This window comes from Scyliorhinus torazame, chromosome 2 (genome assembly GCF_047496885.1).
Source record: "Scyliorhinus torazame isolate Kashiwa2021f chromosome 2, sScyTor2.1, whole genome shotgun sequence".
Classification (NCBI taxonomy): Eukaryota; Metazoa; Chordata; class Chondrichthyes; order Carcharhiniformes; family Scyliorhinidae; genus Scyliorhinus; species Scyliorhinus torazame.
In genome coordinates, this window is record NC_092708.1 from 174,231,670 (window position 1) to 174,248,646 (window position 16,977).

The following is a 16,977-nucleotide window of genomic DNA, read 5'->3' on the forward strand; positions in this document are numbered from 1 at the left end:
GATGCAGACTTGAACATTTATGGCGGATTGGACCACATGAAGCACAATTAGGTACTGCTGTCTTCTGCCAAAACTACTCATTATTCCAGGACCATTCTGGAATGTAATAACAATCCTCAGCTTTCTTTTCCTGCTCCAACCATTTTTCTGAACTCTGCTTCCCTGCACCCCCCCCTCCCACCCTCATTTCCCACAACTATTATGAGGAACTCGCCGTCTCTTTTGTCACTCAGATTGATCCATTTAGTCAACTGCCTCTGCCACGTCCCTCCCTTCCCCCAACCCTCTGGGCCAAACTTTCTCAAAGTAATAGAAAGTCACAGATCCTAATGTGGTAATGACACAAAGACAGCTGGCATCGTAAGCAGCATACTTGGAAGCATAAAATTACAAAAAGATGAGAACACAAGTGTTTGGGAAAACCATTGCAAAAGGATTTTAATGCAGGCGAATATTTAGCCATCCACTTGACCGTAAAAGGATAGAACAGAGTACTTTGTAAATGGTGGAAAGTTGTAAACAGTGAAGGACTTAGGGGTATGTACAGAAATTATTAAAATATCATGAACAGATGTAGAAAATAATTAAAAGGCTAATGGTTAAAATGCTGTGATTTACATCTAGAACACTAGAATATAAGGAGGTAGAAGTTATGCTCTAGCTATACAATGCCATGGTTAAATCAGACTTGTAATATTTGAGCAGTTTGGGGCACCACACTTTAGGAAGGCTATCCTAGCCTTGGAGGGAGTGCGGCAGAGATTTATGAGAGTAATAGAATACTCAAAGAGCAAAATTACATGGAACGATAAAACAAAAATGGGTTATGTTCTTTGGAATTTACAAGACTAAGGGGTGATTTAATTGCATTCTTCAAGACATTAAGGGAAATAAATAGAGAGGACGTTGAGGGGAAATATTTCCACTGAATGGGGAGATGATGAGTATGGGTCATAGTCTACAAATTCGAGTTGGACCTGTCAGGAGTGTATTTTGGAAACACTTCAGCACACAAAGAGTGGTAGAGGTTTGGAATTCTCTACTACCAATGACAATGGTGCCACATCTTTAATCTAATATCAATAGATTGTATTCACTAAAGGTATGGAGTTAGGTCGCAGATTTGGCATGATCAAATGAGCATCAGAACGAACATGAGTGGCTCGATGGCCTACTCCTGTTCGTATATTCAAAAAGAAATTGCTGGAAACTTATGATCATTTACCTTCAGTCTTTGCATCATATTCTCCCTAAGAGTTGATTTGTTACATTTTTTGCTACTCTTATTTAACATTGAGTGGTTAGTACTTGAGTGCATTCAGTAAATCACCTAGTTCTCTTAATGACAAATTGAATCTATATTTTTGAGCACTTAAAGTGTAACTTGGATAAAAAGCCATTGATAACATAACTAGGGAGAATAAATAGCATACCTAAATGTCGGAGGAGACGTTTTTCTCCAGGTTGAAGTCTTTTGTGTAAAGAGTGCATCACCTTTGCACTTCCAAAGTTTTTGAAACGAGACCTCACATGGTTGTAAAACCAGTCCAATGACCCAGTATTTACAATCCTAAAAAAAATACAGGAATATAGTTAAAACCTTTGTCTTAGCAGAAAACCACCTTTACTCAGAGTTACTCAGATCGGGTACTACCACTACCTCCTCTCACTGATGTTAATTCCTGACAAGATGTAAGTGCCAGATGTTTCATCTTAAATCTCTTATTTTGCTTTATCTGCTTCTTCTACCAACACCTAAATGCACTCTCTTGCACTCTATCTTACCCTTTATCCCCTCCACTCGCTGTTTAGCTCCTCAGCTCTTCATCCAATTTTCCTCCCATTGGAATTTCCTACTCCTCCTTTCATAGACTCCCTATGGTGCAGAAGGTGACCATTCGACCCATCGAGTCTGTACCGACTCTCTGAAGGAGCACCCCACACAGGTCCACTCCCTCGCTCACCCTGCCCTATCCCTATAACCTAACCTCACACCCTGGACATGAAGGATCAATTTAGCATGACCAATCCACCTAAACTTCACTGGCGGGATTCTCCATTCCTGAGACTAGGAGCTGGATTCTCCGATTTTGGGCTATTTCCGGAGAATGTGCCTAGTCTTATGATGCAAAAGTCAGTGCCGCACCTGCACTGATGCTCGCAGCCGCGCCACGTAAAACCCCCGGAGAATTGCCAGATCCGTGGCCGCGCATGGCGACGACCCGCAGCGCTCGGGCCAGGGTCCCAGATTCGATTGCCAGTTTGAGTCACTGTCTGTGCAGAGGCTGCATGTTCTCCCCGTGTCTGTGTGGGTTTCCTCCGGTGATGCAGGATCAATTGCACAAAGACGAGAGTTGAATACAACTGAGGCTTTATTACATTAAGATGTGTGGCCTCCTACAGCAGCTGGCAAAATGGCTGCTGTATGGGGAGCACACCTATTTATACTCCGCGTACTGGGCGGAGCCAGCAGGCAGGGACTACCCCCATACCTGTAGTACAGGGCTTTACCACACATCTCCTAATATATACAACAGTGGTGATTACTACTTTCACCCACTGTTAAAATTGAGTCCGGCAGGGGTGGTGGAGAACTATATACAGAACAAGTTTTAATATACTGAGCAAAAAAAAATTTGGAGTCCCGTACATGATGCTTTAACAGTCCCGAACCAATTACAGGTTTAGCCGGTCCGGGGCCTTGATCTGACGTTAGGAGCGACGCAGTGGTGGCGGAGATTCCGGTGCCGGTCTGGTCCTCGGTGACTCCGGGAGCATGCTAAAATCCTCCTCATCCTTGGGCATGGGCAGGGGGAGGACTGATGGTCCCGGGGGTTTGCTGTTGGGTGCGCTGGGGGAGGGGAAGGTGGCGCCGGGCCGGAGGGGTGTGTGTGTGGGGAACCTGCTGGTGCCAGGTCCCTGAGGGAGACAGCATCCTGGCGGCCGTTGGGGTACGCTACGTAGGCATACTGGGGGTTAGCGTGGAGTAACTGTACCCTTTCAACCAACTTGTGGAGTCAGACGTGCTTACGGAGGATGAGCACGGGTCCTGGAGCTGCGATCCAAGTCGGGAGCGACACCCCGGACGTGGACTTCCTGGGGAAGGCGAAGAGATGTTCATGGGGTGTGTCGTTAGTCGCAGTGCATAGGAGCGATCGAATGGAATGGAGTGGAGTGCATCGGGGAGGACCTCCTGCCAGCGAGAGGCCGGGAGATTTCTGGACGGTAGGGCCAGCTGGACGGCACTCCAGACCGTCCCGTTTCCCCAGAAGTTATAGCTGGTCGTCCTGCTGGAGGCGATACCCCTGCTGAACAGGAATCGACGCAGCTCATTACTCATGAATGAGGATCCCCTGTCGCTGTGGATGTAGGCGGGGAAGCCGAACAAAGCGAAGGTGGTGTTGAGGGCTTTGATGATGGTGGCAGACATCATGTCGGGGCATGGGATGGCAAAGGGGAATCTGGAGTACTCATCGACCACACTGAGGAAATACGTGTTACGGTCGGTGGAGGGGAGGGGCCCTTTGAAATCCACGCTGAGACGTTCAAAGGGGCGGGAGGCCTTCACCAGGCGCGCACGGTCCGGCTGGTAAAAGTGCGGTTTGCACTCCGCACAGACCTGGCAGTCTCTGGTGATTGCCCTGACTTACTCGACGGAGTAGGGAAGATTGCGGGCCTTGATGAAGTGGTACAACCGTGTGACTCCCGGGTGACAAAGGTTGTCGTGCAGAGTCCGGTGACGGTCCACCTGTGCGCTGACACATGTACCTCAGCATAGGGCATCGGGGGGCTCGTTGAGCTTACCGGGGCGATACAAAATCTTGTAGTTGTAGGTGGAGAGCTCGATCCTCCACCGCAAGATTTTAACGTTTTTGATCTTGCCCCGCTGTGTGTTGTTAAACATGAAAGCTACTGACCGTTGGTCAGTGAGGAGAGTGAATCTCCAGCCAGCCAGGTAATGCCTCCAATGCTGCACAACTTCAACGATAGCCTGGGCCTCCTTTTCGACGGAGGTCGAATTTCGGAGGCATGAAGGGTTCGTGAAAAGAATGCCACGGGCCTGCTTGCCTGGTTGAGGGTGGCAGCTAGAGCGACGTCTGATGCGTCGCTCAACACTTGAAAGGGTAAAATCTCATCGACTGCGTGCATCGCGGCCTTGGCGATGTTGGCCCTAATACGGTTGAAGGCCTGTTGAGCCTCAGCCGTCAGGGGGAAAAGAGTTGACTGGATGAGTGGGCGGGCCTTGTCCGCAGAGTTTGGGACCCACTGGGCGTAGTAAGAAAAGAACCCCAGGCTGCGTTTGAGGGCCTTGGGGCAGTGGGCAAGGGGGAGTTCCATGAGGGGGCGCATGTGGTTGGGGTCGGGCCCCAGAACTCGGTTCTGGACCACATAGCCGAGGATGGCTAAGCGGTTTGTGCTGAATACACACTTCTCCTTGTTATAGATGAGGTTTAGGAGAGTGGCGGTGTGGAGAAATTTGGCAAGGTTGGCACCATGGTCCTGCTGATCGTGGCCGCAGATGGTGACATTGTCTAAGTACGGGAAAGTGACCCGCAGCCCGTACCAGTCGACCATTCGGTCCATCTCCCGTTGGAAGACTGAGACCCCGTTGGTGACGCTGAAGGGAACCCTAAGAAAATGGTAGAGGCGGCCATCTGTCTTGAAGGCAGTGTATGGGTGGTCTGCCTTACGGATGGGGAGCTGGTGGTATGCAGATTTTAGGTCTACAGTTGAGAAGACACGGTACTGTGCAATCTGATTGACCATGTCAGATATGTGTGGGAGCGGGCACGCGTCGAGCTGCGTGTACTAGCCGCTGGATCTCGGACCTGATGAAGGTCCTGTCCTGGGTGCTGTACCGTCTGCTCCTGGTGGCGACAGGTTTGCAATCTGGGGTTAGGTTTGCGAATAGGGAAGGTGGGTCGACCCTTAGGGTCGCGTGGCCGCACACAGTAACGGGTGGTTGGGGCCCGCTGAATTTCAATGTTCGGCTCTGGAGGTCCACTGGAAGTCCAGGCCGAGTAGCAGGGCAGCGCAGAGGTTGGGGAGGATGTAGAGGCGGAAGCCGCTGAATTCTACGCCCTGGATCTTGAGCGTGGCTATACAGTACCCCCAGATCGCCACAGAGTGGGACCCGGAGGCCAGGGACATTCTCTGATTGGCGGGGTGTACCGCGAGGGAACAGCGCCTTACCGTATCGGGATGGATGAAGCTTTTGGTGCACCCGGAGTCCATCAGACAGGAGATCTCATGCCCATCGATCTTCACACTTGTCGAGGCGGTGGCTAGATTGTGCGGGCGAGACTGGTCAATTGTGACCGAGGCGAGTCGTGGTTGGTCGTCGCTGGTGTCGGACGATGGGGTGCCCGGGAGGCACGGGTCTTGGTATGATGGTGGCACCCATGTGCTGTGGGGGAGACTAGATGGCGCCGCCTGGAGATCCTGAGGTGGACAAGATGGCGGCACCCACGGGTCGCACGTGGCGGGGGTTGAAAAAGATGGCAGCGCCCATGGGCCGCACGTGGTCCGAGGAGGGGAAGATGGCGGCGCCCACTGGCCACGCATGGTCCGAGGAGGGGAAGATGGTGGCGCCCTCTGTCCGTACGCGGTGGGGGGTAGGGGCGATAACGGCGACTGAGCGGCCCTGGCACACCGTGGCAAAGTTCCCCTTCTTGCCGCAGGCCTTGTAAAGGGCGCTGCGGGCCTGGCAGCATTGGCGGGGGTGTTTTTGCTGCCCACAGAAGTAATATCTGGGGCCCCCGGGTTGGCTGGCTGGCGCGTGGCACAGGAGTAGTATTGGCTGAGTGGGGTCCCCGGTGGGGCGGCCGTCTGCAGAGGTCACGATGCGTAGTAGGAGAGGGCCGCGTGGCTGGGGGTGTAGGCCTGGATATTGCGCGAGGCAATTGTCAGCGATAGCGCCAGCTTTTTGGTTTCCGCGAGGTCGAGCGTGGCCCCCTCTAAAAGTCGCTGGCAGATGTGGTCTGACCCTATCCCCGTGATGAAAGCGTCCCGCATGAGGAGGTTCGAATATTCCGTGGCCGTGACGGCCTGACAGTCACAGTCTCTGACCAGGGGAATTAAAGCACGACAGAAATTTTCTATGGACTCACCAGGGAGCTGACTACGAGTAGAGAGTATGTGTCTGGCAAAGAGCGTGTTCGTCCGCTAGGCGTAGTTCTCTTTCAGTAGCGCCATGGCTTCATCATAGGTCGGCGCGTCCTGGATAAGCGGAAAAACGTTGGAGCTCAGCCGCGAGTAGAGGATCTGGATCTTCCGGAATTGGGTCTGGTGTAGACCTGATGTAAGCTTCGAAACAAGCTAGCCAATGTTCAAAGTCCTTTTTGACGTTGCTTGATTGCGGATCCAGCTGCAGGCGATCCGGATTGATGCGGAGGTCCACCTTCTGAAAACTTTAGTGCAATAAATTGATGCACGATCAATTGCACAAAGACGAGAGTTGAATCAACTGCGGCTTTGTTACACTGAGATGTGTTGCCTCCTACAGCAGCTGGCGAAATGGCTGCTGCACTGGGAGCACACATATTTATACTCCGCCTACTGGGTGGAGCCAGCAGGTAGGGACTACCCCCGTACCTGTAGTACAGGGCCTTACCACACATCTCCTAATAGATACAACAGTGGTGATTATCACACCCGGATGCTCCGGTTTCCTCCCACAAGTCCCGAAAGACATGCTGTTAGGCGAGTTGGACGTTCTGAATTCTCCCTCAGTGTACACGAACAGACGACGGAAAATGGCGACGAGGGGCTTTTCACAGTAACTTCATTGCAGTGTTAATGTACGCCTACTTGTGACAATAAAGATGATTATTATTAACAATCCTTCCATCCCAGGAATCAGCCTGGTGAACCTTCGCTGCACTCCCTTTATGGCCAGTATATCCTTTCTTCGATAAGGAGAGAAAAACTGCACACCATACTCCATGTATGGTCTCACCAAGGGTCTGCACAGCTGCAGTAAGGCATCCTTGCTCCTGTACTCAGTTCCTCTTGCAATGGAGGCCAACACACCAGTTGCCTTTCTAACTGCTTGCTTCCAGTGACTGGTATACAAAGATACCCGGGTCCCTTTGTATGTCAACATTCCCAATCTATCACCATCTAAATAATACTCTGCCATTCTGTTTCTCCATCTGAAGTGGATAACTGCACATTTATCCACATTTAACCTGAATATACTGCATCTGCATGTATTTGCCCACTCACTCAACTTGTTTAAATTGCCTTGAAGCCTCTTAACACCCTCCTCACCACTCATAATTTGGTCTTGCAGCCAGAGTGCCTGACATTCTCTTACTTTTGTAAGGGCCCCGAAGAATCCAGCACGAGTTTTAAGGATACAAAATAATAACGTTTATTTACTATTACAATATACACATAACAGTAGCAGTAACTTCCCTTGCTACCTTCTCCTTCCTCCTGGTTCCTGGACTGGTCAGCTTATTTATAGTAGGAGTTTCTCCGCCCCCCCCTCATTGGGGAAGTTCATACTCCCATAGGATTGTGGGATAGTCATTAGTCCCCAGCCAATCGTCAGTAGGCAGGTTATAACATCCCTCCCCCCCAAAGCCCAAGGAATCCACCGTAGGCCCTGGCGAAGGAAAGCGTCGAACTCGTTTGGCCGCAGGCCGGACGCCATTTGCACGCGGAGCTGGATCAGGCGGCGTATAACAAGACGGAGACCGGCGCTTCCGTGATGAACGGCGCGGTTGTACATCCACGGCCTGTGGACCCGAGGATTCCCCCTCTGATTCATCCTGTGTCTCCATCTCGGAGTCAGAGTCTGCTGCCTCCGTCATGTCAGCGTCTCGGTCCCCATTCGGTCCCGTCACGACCTGCGCAGGCTTCGAGTGAGGCACCAGTGGAAGATTTGGAGGACTACCCTTGTTTCTGGTCTTTGCCGCTGTTGAACTGAGCTCCGGGGGCGGGGAATCTTTTGCGGGGATGATCTTCTGGACCGGACGTGATCTACATGTTTTCGCTGGAGACGACCCTGGGCTTGCACTTAGTACGATATAGGGCCCATTTGGCGAAAGATTACACCAGGAACCCATTGGGCACCACCAGCAAAATTCCGCACGAATACTGGGTCACCGGGCGCAAACTGCCGAATCGGACGATGCCGAGACAATCCCGGTCCCTGCCATTCTTGTGTGCGGCGTACTTTTGTGCCTATGTCCGGGAAGACCATACTAAGGCGGGTGCGAAGTCTCCGGCCCATTAGCAGTTCTGCGGGAGCTACCCCAGTCACTGTATGGGGGGTGGTCCTGTACGTAAACAAAAACCGAGCCAGTCTAGTGTCCATTGATCCGGAAGACTGCTTCTTTAGGCCTCTTTTGAATGTTTGCACTGCACGCTCTGCCAACCCATTTGAAGCCTGGTGGTAAGGGGCAGTGCGGATATGGCGGATGCCGTTCATTTTTGTAAACCTAGCAAACTCCTCACTCGTGAATGGAGTGCCATTATCCGTGACCAGCACCTCGGGGAGGCCATGCGTGCTAAATGATAAACGCAATTTTTCAATTGTTGCGCAGGACGTTGTCCCCTGCATCTTATGCACCTCCAGCCATTTGGACTGGGCGTCAATTAGTAGAAGGAACATGGATCCCTGAAAAGGGCCTGCGAAATCTGCATGTAAGCGTGCCCAAGGCCGCCCTGGCCATTCCCAGTGATGTAGGGGCGCGGCCGGCGGAAGCTTCTGATGCTCCTGGCAAATGGAGCAGTTTTGGGCCACCTTCTCCATGTCGGTGTCGAGGCCTGGCCACCAGACATAACTCCGGGCCAACATTTTCATCTTGGTCACGCCCGGATGCCCATTGTGCAAGTCTGATAAAATCAGCTCCTGGCCTTTTTCCGGGACAATCACACGCGTCCCCCACAAGAGGATGCCGTCTTCCACGCTGAACTCTGACAGCTTGGAGGAAAATGCCCGCAACTCGCCTGGGAGCTGTCTATGCTGCCCACCATACAGGACTATGTGCCAAACCTTTGACAGGACTGGCTCCGTCTGGGTCCACTCACGGATCTGTGATGCCGTGACAGGCAAGGTGTCCATAAAATTTAGGGTTGCGACCACCTCACCGGTCGTGGGGGTCGACATGGGGCCGGTTGATAAAGGCAATCGGCTCAGTGCGTCGGCATTTGCTATCTGCGTACCTGGTTTGGGCTCCAGAGAATACTCATATGCAGCAAGCAACAAAGCCCAGCGCTGGATCCGTGCAGAAGCAATGGGCGGTATTGGCTTATCCTCTCTGAAGAGTCCCAGCAGGGGCTTATGATCAGTCACGATAGTGAAATGGTGGCCGTACACATACTGGTGGAAGCGTTTCACCGCGAAAACCACTGCCAGGCCCTCCTTCTCGATCTGCGCGTACTTTTTCTCCGCTGCAGTCAATGTGCGGGAGGCGAAAGCTATCGGTCGCTCGGCCCCGTTCTCCATCTTGTGGGACAGGACAGCCCCAATACCATACGGGGATGCATCACATGTGACGAGCAAAGGCTTTCCCGGATCATAGTGGGTTAGTAACCCAGACGACGACAATTGTTGCTTTACCTGCCGGAAAGCGGTTTCTTGCGGCTGACCCCAAACCCAGGTGTGATTTTTCTTTAGCAGCAGGTGTAAGGGGGCCAGCGTAGTTGCCAGATTGGGGAGGAACTTCCCGTAATAGTTTACGAGACCGAGAAAAGAACGAAGATGCGAAGTGTCAGTCGGGGTGGGGGCATGTTGAATTGCACGCACCTTCTCTGCGACGGGGTGCAGACCCTCGCGGTCCACCCGATAGCCTAGGTAGACTACTTCTTTTGCCTGAAATACGCACTTTGTGTGACGTAAACGGACTCCAGCCTCCGAAAGGCGTTTAAGGACAGCCTCCAGATTTTCCAAATGCTCTTGCTCCGACGCCCCTGTAATCAACACGTCATCTAGGTAGACAGCCACATGTGGTAAACCTCTCAAAATGCCCTCCATAACACGTTGAAAAATTGCGCAGGCAGAGGATACTCCAAAGGGCAACCGTGTATATTCATACAGGCCCCGGTGTGTGTTAATTGTTACATATGGTCGGGAGGCAGGGTCCAGCTCCAACTGCAGGTAGGCGTGACTCATATCTAATTTTGTGAATGAGAGTCCGCCTGCAAGTTTCGCGTAGAGATCCTCTATGCGAGGCATTGGGTATAGTTCCTGCAATGTCCAGTGGTTCCCCCGTGTAGGTGGCCAACCTGGCCTGTGAGTCAGTTAATGTAAGGGTCTGTATACCCTGCTTGATGCGGTCGAATGTCCTCTGGGCGATCACGGAGACCGCTGCGTCAGTATCCAACTCCATCTCAAGTGGGTGGCCATTGACCCGTACGGTCACCTTAATGGGGGCCACACGGGGAGCTGCCACACAATGCAGCTGCAGGCAGTCGTCCTCCGTCTCCACGTCCTCAGGAGTGGTCGCCGCAGGTTCATCCACATGGAAGGTACGGCCTCTGGGCTGGTCCCAGTTACGGCCCCTGGGCTGGTCCCAGTTTCAGTCGGAACGACGGTGCCTCTGGCGTCCCCAGGACCGCCGTCCGCGACGGGGTCGGCGCCTACAAGTCTGACATGGACATGGCTCCTCATCCATTGGCTCTGGAGAAGGCTCCCTTCGGGGAGGAATGTCCGATGGCCACTGGCGTCGGTCTGGTCGTTGCCTCGCCCAAGGTACCGCAGGAGTGCGGGGGGACGTTTTTGGGCGCAAAGGGTTGCGTCCCAAGGCATGCACTTCCATTCCCTGTAGCTCCTGTACTCCTCGCGCTGTGCTCTCTCGGGACAAGACTATTTGTATTGCCTGTTGAAAAGTCAATGTTGGCTCCGCTAACAACTTTCTCTGGGTGGCCGCATTGTTAATAACGTAAACCAAACGGTCGCGTAACATTTCTGACAAGGTCTCACCATAGTCACAGTATTCCGCAATCCCGCGTAGCCTGGATAAAAAAATCGGCAAGGGATTCTCCAGGGGTCCTCTCAGCGGTATTAAACCGGTAACGCTGGACTATCGTGGACGGGGTTGGGTTAAAGTGTTGCCCCACTATATTCACAAGTTCGTCAAACGTTTTGGTGTTCAGCGCAGCTGGGTACGTAAGGCTCCTAATCACCCCAAACGTATGCGGCCCGCAGGCGGTGAGCAATATGACCACCTGGCGCTCGTTTTCAGTGATATTGTTTGCCCGGAAATAGTAACGCATCCGTTGTGTGTACTGGTTCCAGCTTTCCAGCGCAGCATCAAAAACATCCAAACGTCCGTACAGAGGCATGGTATAATAGAAAACAACTTCCAACCTGTATCCAACAAAAATCCAGGGAGGTGGCTTCAGCAGTGTAGACAGCTATTCACTTTTACCTTCATCGCCAGTTTTGTAAGGGCCCCGAAGAATCCAGCACGAGTTTTAAGGATACAAAATAATAACGTGTATTTACTATAACAATATATACATAACAGTAGCAGTAACTTCCCTTGCTACCTTCTCCTTCCTCCTGGTTCCTGGACTGGTCATCTTATTTATAGTAGGAGTTTCTCCGCCCCCCTCATTGGGGAAGTTCATACTCCCATAGGATTGTGGGATAGTCATTAGTCCCCAGCCAATCGTCAGTAGGCAGGTTATAACACTTACCTGAGGGGAATGTCTGTGGAGAGCTCGAGTCTGGGTGTGCTCTCATGGTGGTCAAAGGAAGCACTACTAGGACACTCTATAAAGTTTTATTTAGGGGTTTTGATATCGGCTTTGAGTCTGAAAGAAGCTCACCCAGGATCGTTGCAGCAAGTGCTACTAAATCAAAAACAGTGCAGCCTCTTTTGAAAGCAAGTCCTTTCGAGCAGAGGCAGAGAAAACATGCAAGAAGAGGAAATCCCAAACCAGCAAGTGGTCCAAAACCCCACTTGTCTGCAGAAGCCTGTCCTATTTGCAGCAATACCTTCCGAGCAGAAGTCAGCCTTAGCAGTAACCTACATATCCACATGAATGCCACCAAACACTCCGGATGGCCACCTTTGCCTCAAAAGATGAACGGGAGACTGAGTGTTAGTGCTGGATCTGAAAAGGCAGCAAATTAAAATGCAGCCAAACTACACAACCTACTTTCCATAATTTCAATATTCTTTTTCAATCTCTAGTGGCTCTGCTGGTCTGGAGGCCAATTGAAGGACATTTAAAAAATCATAATGCAATGAGGCAGAATCAACATGGTTTGTGAACTAGAAACCGTGTTAACAAATTTATTAGCATTCTTTGAGGATGTAACAAGTGGATTCAGACAAACATTTAAAAGTGGGGCTTATGGTGCTGGCGTGTTTTGAATAAAGTCTCTAATGCACGCAGACATACAGACACAAATAGGGTTAGATTCTAGACAATTAAGCATTCAGCTACATCATTAACACAATACAAAAAGTCCTTTAGACCGTTAAGCTGCTCATGACTGCCGACACAGTGGCTCAGTGGTTAGCCCTGCTGCCTCACAGCACCCGAGACCCGGGTTCAATTCCAGCTTCGGGTGATTGTGTGGAGTTTGCACTTTCTCCCTGTGTCTGCGTGGGTTTCCTCCAGGTGCAGGTTAGGTGGATTGTCGATGTTAAATTGCCCTGTAGTGTCCTAAGGTATGTGGGTTAGCTGAGGTTATGGTGTTAAGAGGATTAGACAGGGGAGTGGGCCTGGGTAGGGTGCTCTTTCAGAGGGTTGGTGCAGACTTGATAGGCCAAATGGGAGTGATCGGGGAACAAGCTGAGTGGCCTGAGTGACCCGCCATGGGAGTGGGGCGGTATCCAGGTATGGACCGCCATTGCCGTGGCCTGCAAGGTGACCATCTTGCTGCACACCCCACTGACCACCCATCGTGGCCCCTGGTTCTGCAGAGTGACACCAGCCGTATGGGTCCCTCCACCACCTACATCTCTGCACCAAACCTTCCGCAATAACCCCCTCCACCTGTCCCCCACCCGCTGATGGCTCATCCAGGGCAACGGCCACTGTAGCCCCTGCGGGGGCGCCGGGCAGAGGCCGTGATGCGCACCACTGGCGAGGGCAATGTCAGCCGACGGTAGGTACCCCTGGCATCAGGGACAGGCATCGGGGACAGAGATGCGGAGATAGCGGGGGGGGACGGGACATGTGGAGGCGGAGCCTGCAGTCCAACCGGGGCAACCATGCAGCCAATTGGACCTGGTTGGCACGGGGTATGCACCATGCTAACATGTCAGTCATTCACCTCCTGCAGACAATGGATATTGGAATTCAACCAGCAATGGTGGCCTTCCTGCTAGTTGCCACAGCCCTAGGGGATGCCCTGCGGCTGTACAAGCTGGAGCTGCTCGAGGAGGAGGAAGTTGCAGCAGTGGAGCCTGCCGCAGAGGAACAGGAGGCAGCGCCTGTCATTCATGTACCTGCCGGACCGGGCATGCCGTCGAAGACTCCAGCTGAGCAGAGAGACAGTGTGACATATCGGCCAACTCATGGCACACCTAGCACCGCGGGGGTATGGGGGAGGACACCCACTTCTGGTGGTCATCAAGGTTACGGTCGCCTTGAACCTTTATACCATGGGCTCTTTCCAGGCTCCCAGTGGGGACCATCATGGAGGTCCTATATGCCCAGGCGGCTCAATACATCCACTTCAATGTGGATCAATCCCAGCAGGATGCCTGAGCAGCAGGGTTCGCTGCCACGACACAATGTCCCGGGTCCAGGGGTGATCGACGGGATGCATGACCCCCTACAAGCATCGGCTGATGACAGGCCACTCTACACTAACTAAAAGGGACTCCACCCGATGAATGTGCAGCTGATATGTGACCATCAGCTGTGCATTATACACGTCTGCGCCTGATACCCAGGCAGTGTGCACTATGCCTCCATCCTGGCACACTCGGCGATTCCTGGCATATTCGTGAAAGCCCCCCGCCCAGCTGGGTGGTTGGTTGCTGGGTGACGGGGGTTATCTACTGCAGCCGGGAATGATCACACCTGTCCGGAGGCTACAGACCGACGCAGAGACACACGACAACAACGCCCAGACAGCACCCAGGAGCGTGGTCGAGTGGTGCTTCAACCTCCTGAAGATGCGGTTCAGGTGCCTGGACCGCCCTGGAGGGGCCCTCCAGTATGATGCTGAGAGCTTCACTGCATCGTGGTGGCCTGCTGCATCCTCCACAACACTGAGAGGCGACGCGCTGGAGGAGGAGGAATGGCAGGCCTCGTCCGAAGAGGGGGATGTGGGAAGGGGGAGTATGGGCAGGACATGAAGCCCAAGTAGGCACGGGAGGCTACACGACGTGTGCGCCAGGGCCAACGTGCTCAGGATGCTCTGATCGCCTCCAAGTTCACCGACTGGGGGTGGGGACGAACTGGCTAGGAGTATGGACCCCGCATCCCAACCCTACCCACCTCAACCCCCCCCCCCCCACCCCCCCCGTAACAGTGTGAACAGGTGTTTAATGTGACAACGTATATACAGATTTGTGCCCTATCCCCTATAACTAAACTGTGCCCTGCACCCATGGCAACTTAATTAGTATCTAATTTTCCGACCTTACGGGCCCTAATGCTACACCTTGACTGGTCCCCAGATAGTACAGCAGGAGTGGAGGCGGCCTGCTGTGATTTCAGCCTGCAACCAGGGTCCCCGTTGGTGGCCGTCTTCTGGGGCGACCGGGCCTAGATGAGCCTGGCTTGCTACTTGGGCATCGAAGGTAACATGGTGCCACCCTGTTCTGCCTGCTGCCCACCAAATGCACCAGGGACAGGAGGGGGTGAGGGGAGTCCAAGGTGCTGCGGTGTTCTAGCACCTCTCCTATAGGAGTCACAGGCAAGGGCCCCATCACCTCCTCCTCCCTCAGGGTGCCCAATGGCCTCCGGGTTCTCTGTGGGATGGCAGTGCAAAGGGAGCTATCTTGTGAGGCGCTCCCACCACGTGGCGCTGCCAGTCCTGGAGGCCACTCTGGTCTCGGCCAGGATCTGCACGCTGTTGGCAATGGAGCACAGGGAGTGGACCATCTATGTCGGGATTGAGGCACGATCAATTTGACTGGAGACGAAGTTGAATCCAAACTGAGGCTTTATTAGTATCAGATGTGTGGCCCTCCACAGCAGCTGGCGAAATGGCTGCGAGCTGGAGGCCACGCATATTTATAACCCGCCTCCTGGGCGGAGCTAGCATACAGGGGCCACAGGTGAACCTGTAGTGCAGGTTCTACCGTACAACCTCTAATATCAGAACACAGTGGTTTACCACAGGGACCGCGCCATATCAACCATTGATTGTATTACCACCTTCTGGGTTTGTGTCATATCAGCCAGTGGTTGCGCCATCTCCCTCTGGGACTGGGCCACCTCCCTCTGTGTTTGCACCACGTCGGCCAGCGCCTGGGCAATGCCGCTGACGTTCCCAGCCATGGCCCGCTGTGACTTGACCACGCTCAGGAGCGCCGCTGCGATTTCCAGGTGGCTCTGGCACATGGCTGGCTGTGAGGTGGCAAACCTGTCCTGGGCCTCAGCCATCGCCTGCACAGAAGGCCCCAGGCCTTGGAAATGCTGATCCACAGTCACTACCGTCGCCCCAATGCCTCCACCGCAGACACCACACGTGCAGTGTTGACCTGGGTGGCACGCATTGTCAGCACCACCTCCTGCTCCTGCACGGGGTTGGACTCCTCCAACTGAACCTGCAGGTGCTTGATGCTCGCCGACAACCCCTCTTGTAGTCCCTGGCTCTGCAACTCCATCTCCACAATCGATGGGACTGTCCCTTCCAGAAGCCCGAAACTCATCTGGACGGCAGCTGATTCCTGGGGTCGGCGCACCCTCCGACCGTCTGATCCCTCGGGTGTTCCTACTTCCACCTGTAAAGTGCCAACCGAGGTTAGTACTCTGGGATGGTGGAGCATGTTGCAGTCAGCTGTGACGGCAAGTCAGTGTCATCCTCAGACTCGAGCTCCGGGGTGTCTAGCATCTCGGGTGGAGGGCTGCCGTCCGAGCTGCTCTCAACGTCGGTGCTTGGCTCACGGGAATGGCTGGGGGCGAGGTCGCCTGATGGACCCGCCCAATCTCCAGCAGGTCCTGCAAGACACGAGACAAGATGCAGAATTAGACCGCGGGCCGGAGGGGAGTGCGGGTGGTGTGCGGGTGATGGTGGGGTGCGGGTGGTGTTGGGGGGGGGTTGACACATGTGTCACGTGGAACCGCAACTAAGCAGGGTCTCACTTCCTCGCCTGTGACTGAATACCACCCCGGCGACCTCCCTTTCCGCCGACCACATTCAGGCCCCTCTGCTCTGCCATGGCTAGGGGCTGCAGGTCTGGCAGTCCCCCTCCAGTCTTCTTCCACTCCCAGCAATTGTGGCGGCCTTCTCCTGGGAGGGGTGCGAGTGGGGGGTGGGGGTGGCAAACAGAAAACAACAGTGTTAGACAGTCCAACGCAGGCAGCCCAGGGGGTGGGTAGCTTGTGGCCTCAGTGACCAGGGCACTGGTATAAGTGCCGGCATGTGGTGCAGGGTGGGGGTTCTGCCCCCCTCCGGGTTGGGAAGGGGGCTAGGTTATGGGTGTGTGGGTCGGGGGTTAATGCCAAGGCCACAGTATTGCCTACTCACCTTGACCACCCTGAGGAGATGCAGTTTTTTCCGGCCCTGCAGACCGGTCTGGACGGTGTTTCCCACGGCTCTCACTGCCTCTACCACCTGTGCCCAGGCACGGCAAACTGCGGGGACTGGCAGCCTCCTTCGAGATACAAGGACATCCACCTGCCCTCCATCGCGTCCAGGAGGGTCTCTAGCTCAGCATCCATGAAGCGTGGGACAGCGCGTCTTGCTGCCATCTAGTTGGCTGGGATACTGTGTGTGAGGAGTGAAGTATAGATGCGGCTGTGAAACCGGCGAATCCTGCACCGTTTCTCGTTGGAATTGACACATGGTGCCGGTGCTAGCCCCTCAACAGTAGCAGCGGTGGC

At 53.6% G+C, this 16,977-nt stretch overlaps 1 protein-coding gene across 5 annotated transcripts in view; it reads right to left on the minus strand.

Annotated features, from left to right (window-relative positions):
• LOC140393878 (melanophilin-like) overlaps positions 1-16,977 on the minus strand; it is a 258,326-nt gene that overhangs the window by 154,307 nt on the left and 87,042 nt on the right. For all 5 annotated transcript variants that reach the window (XM_072480457.1, XM_072480466.1, XM_072480475.1 and 2 more), the window contains one exon: positions 1,434-1,570. In XM_072480457.1, the coding sequence (XP_072336558.1) occupies positions 1,434-1,570 (137 nt within the window). The remainder of the gene's footprint in view (positions 1-1,433; positions 1,571-16,977) is intronic.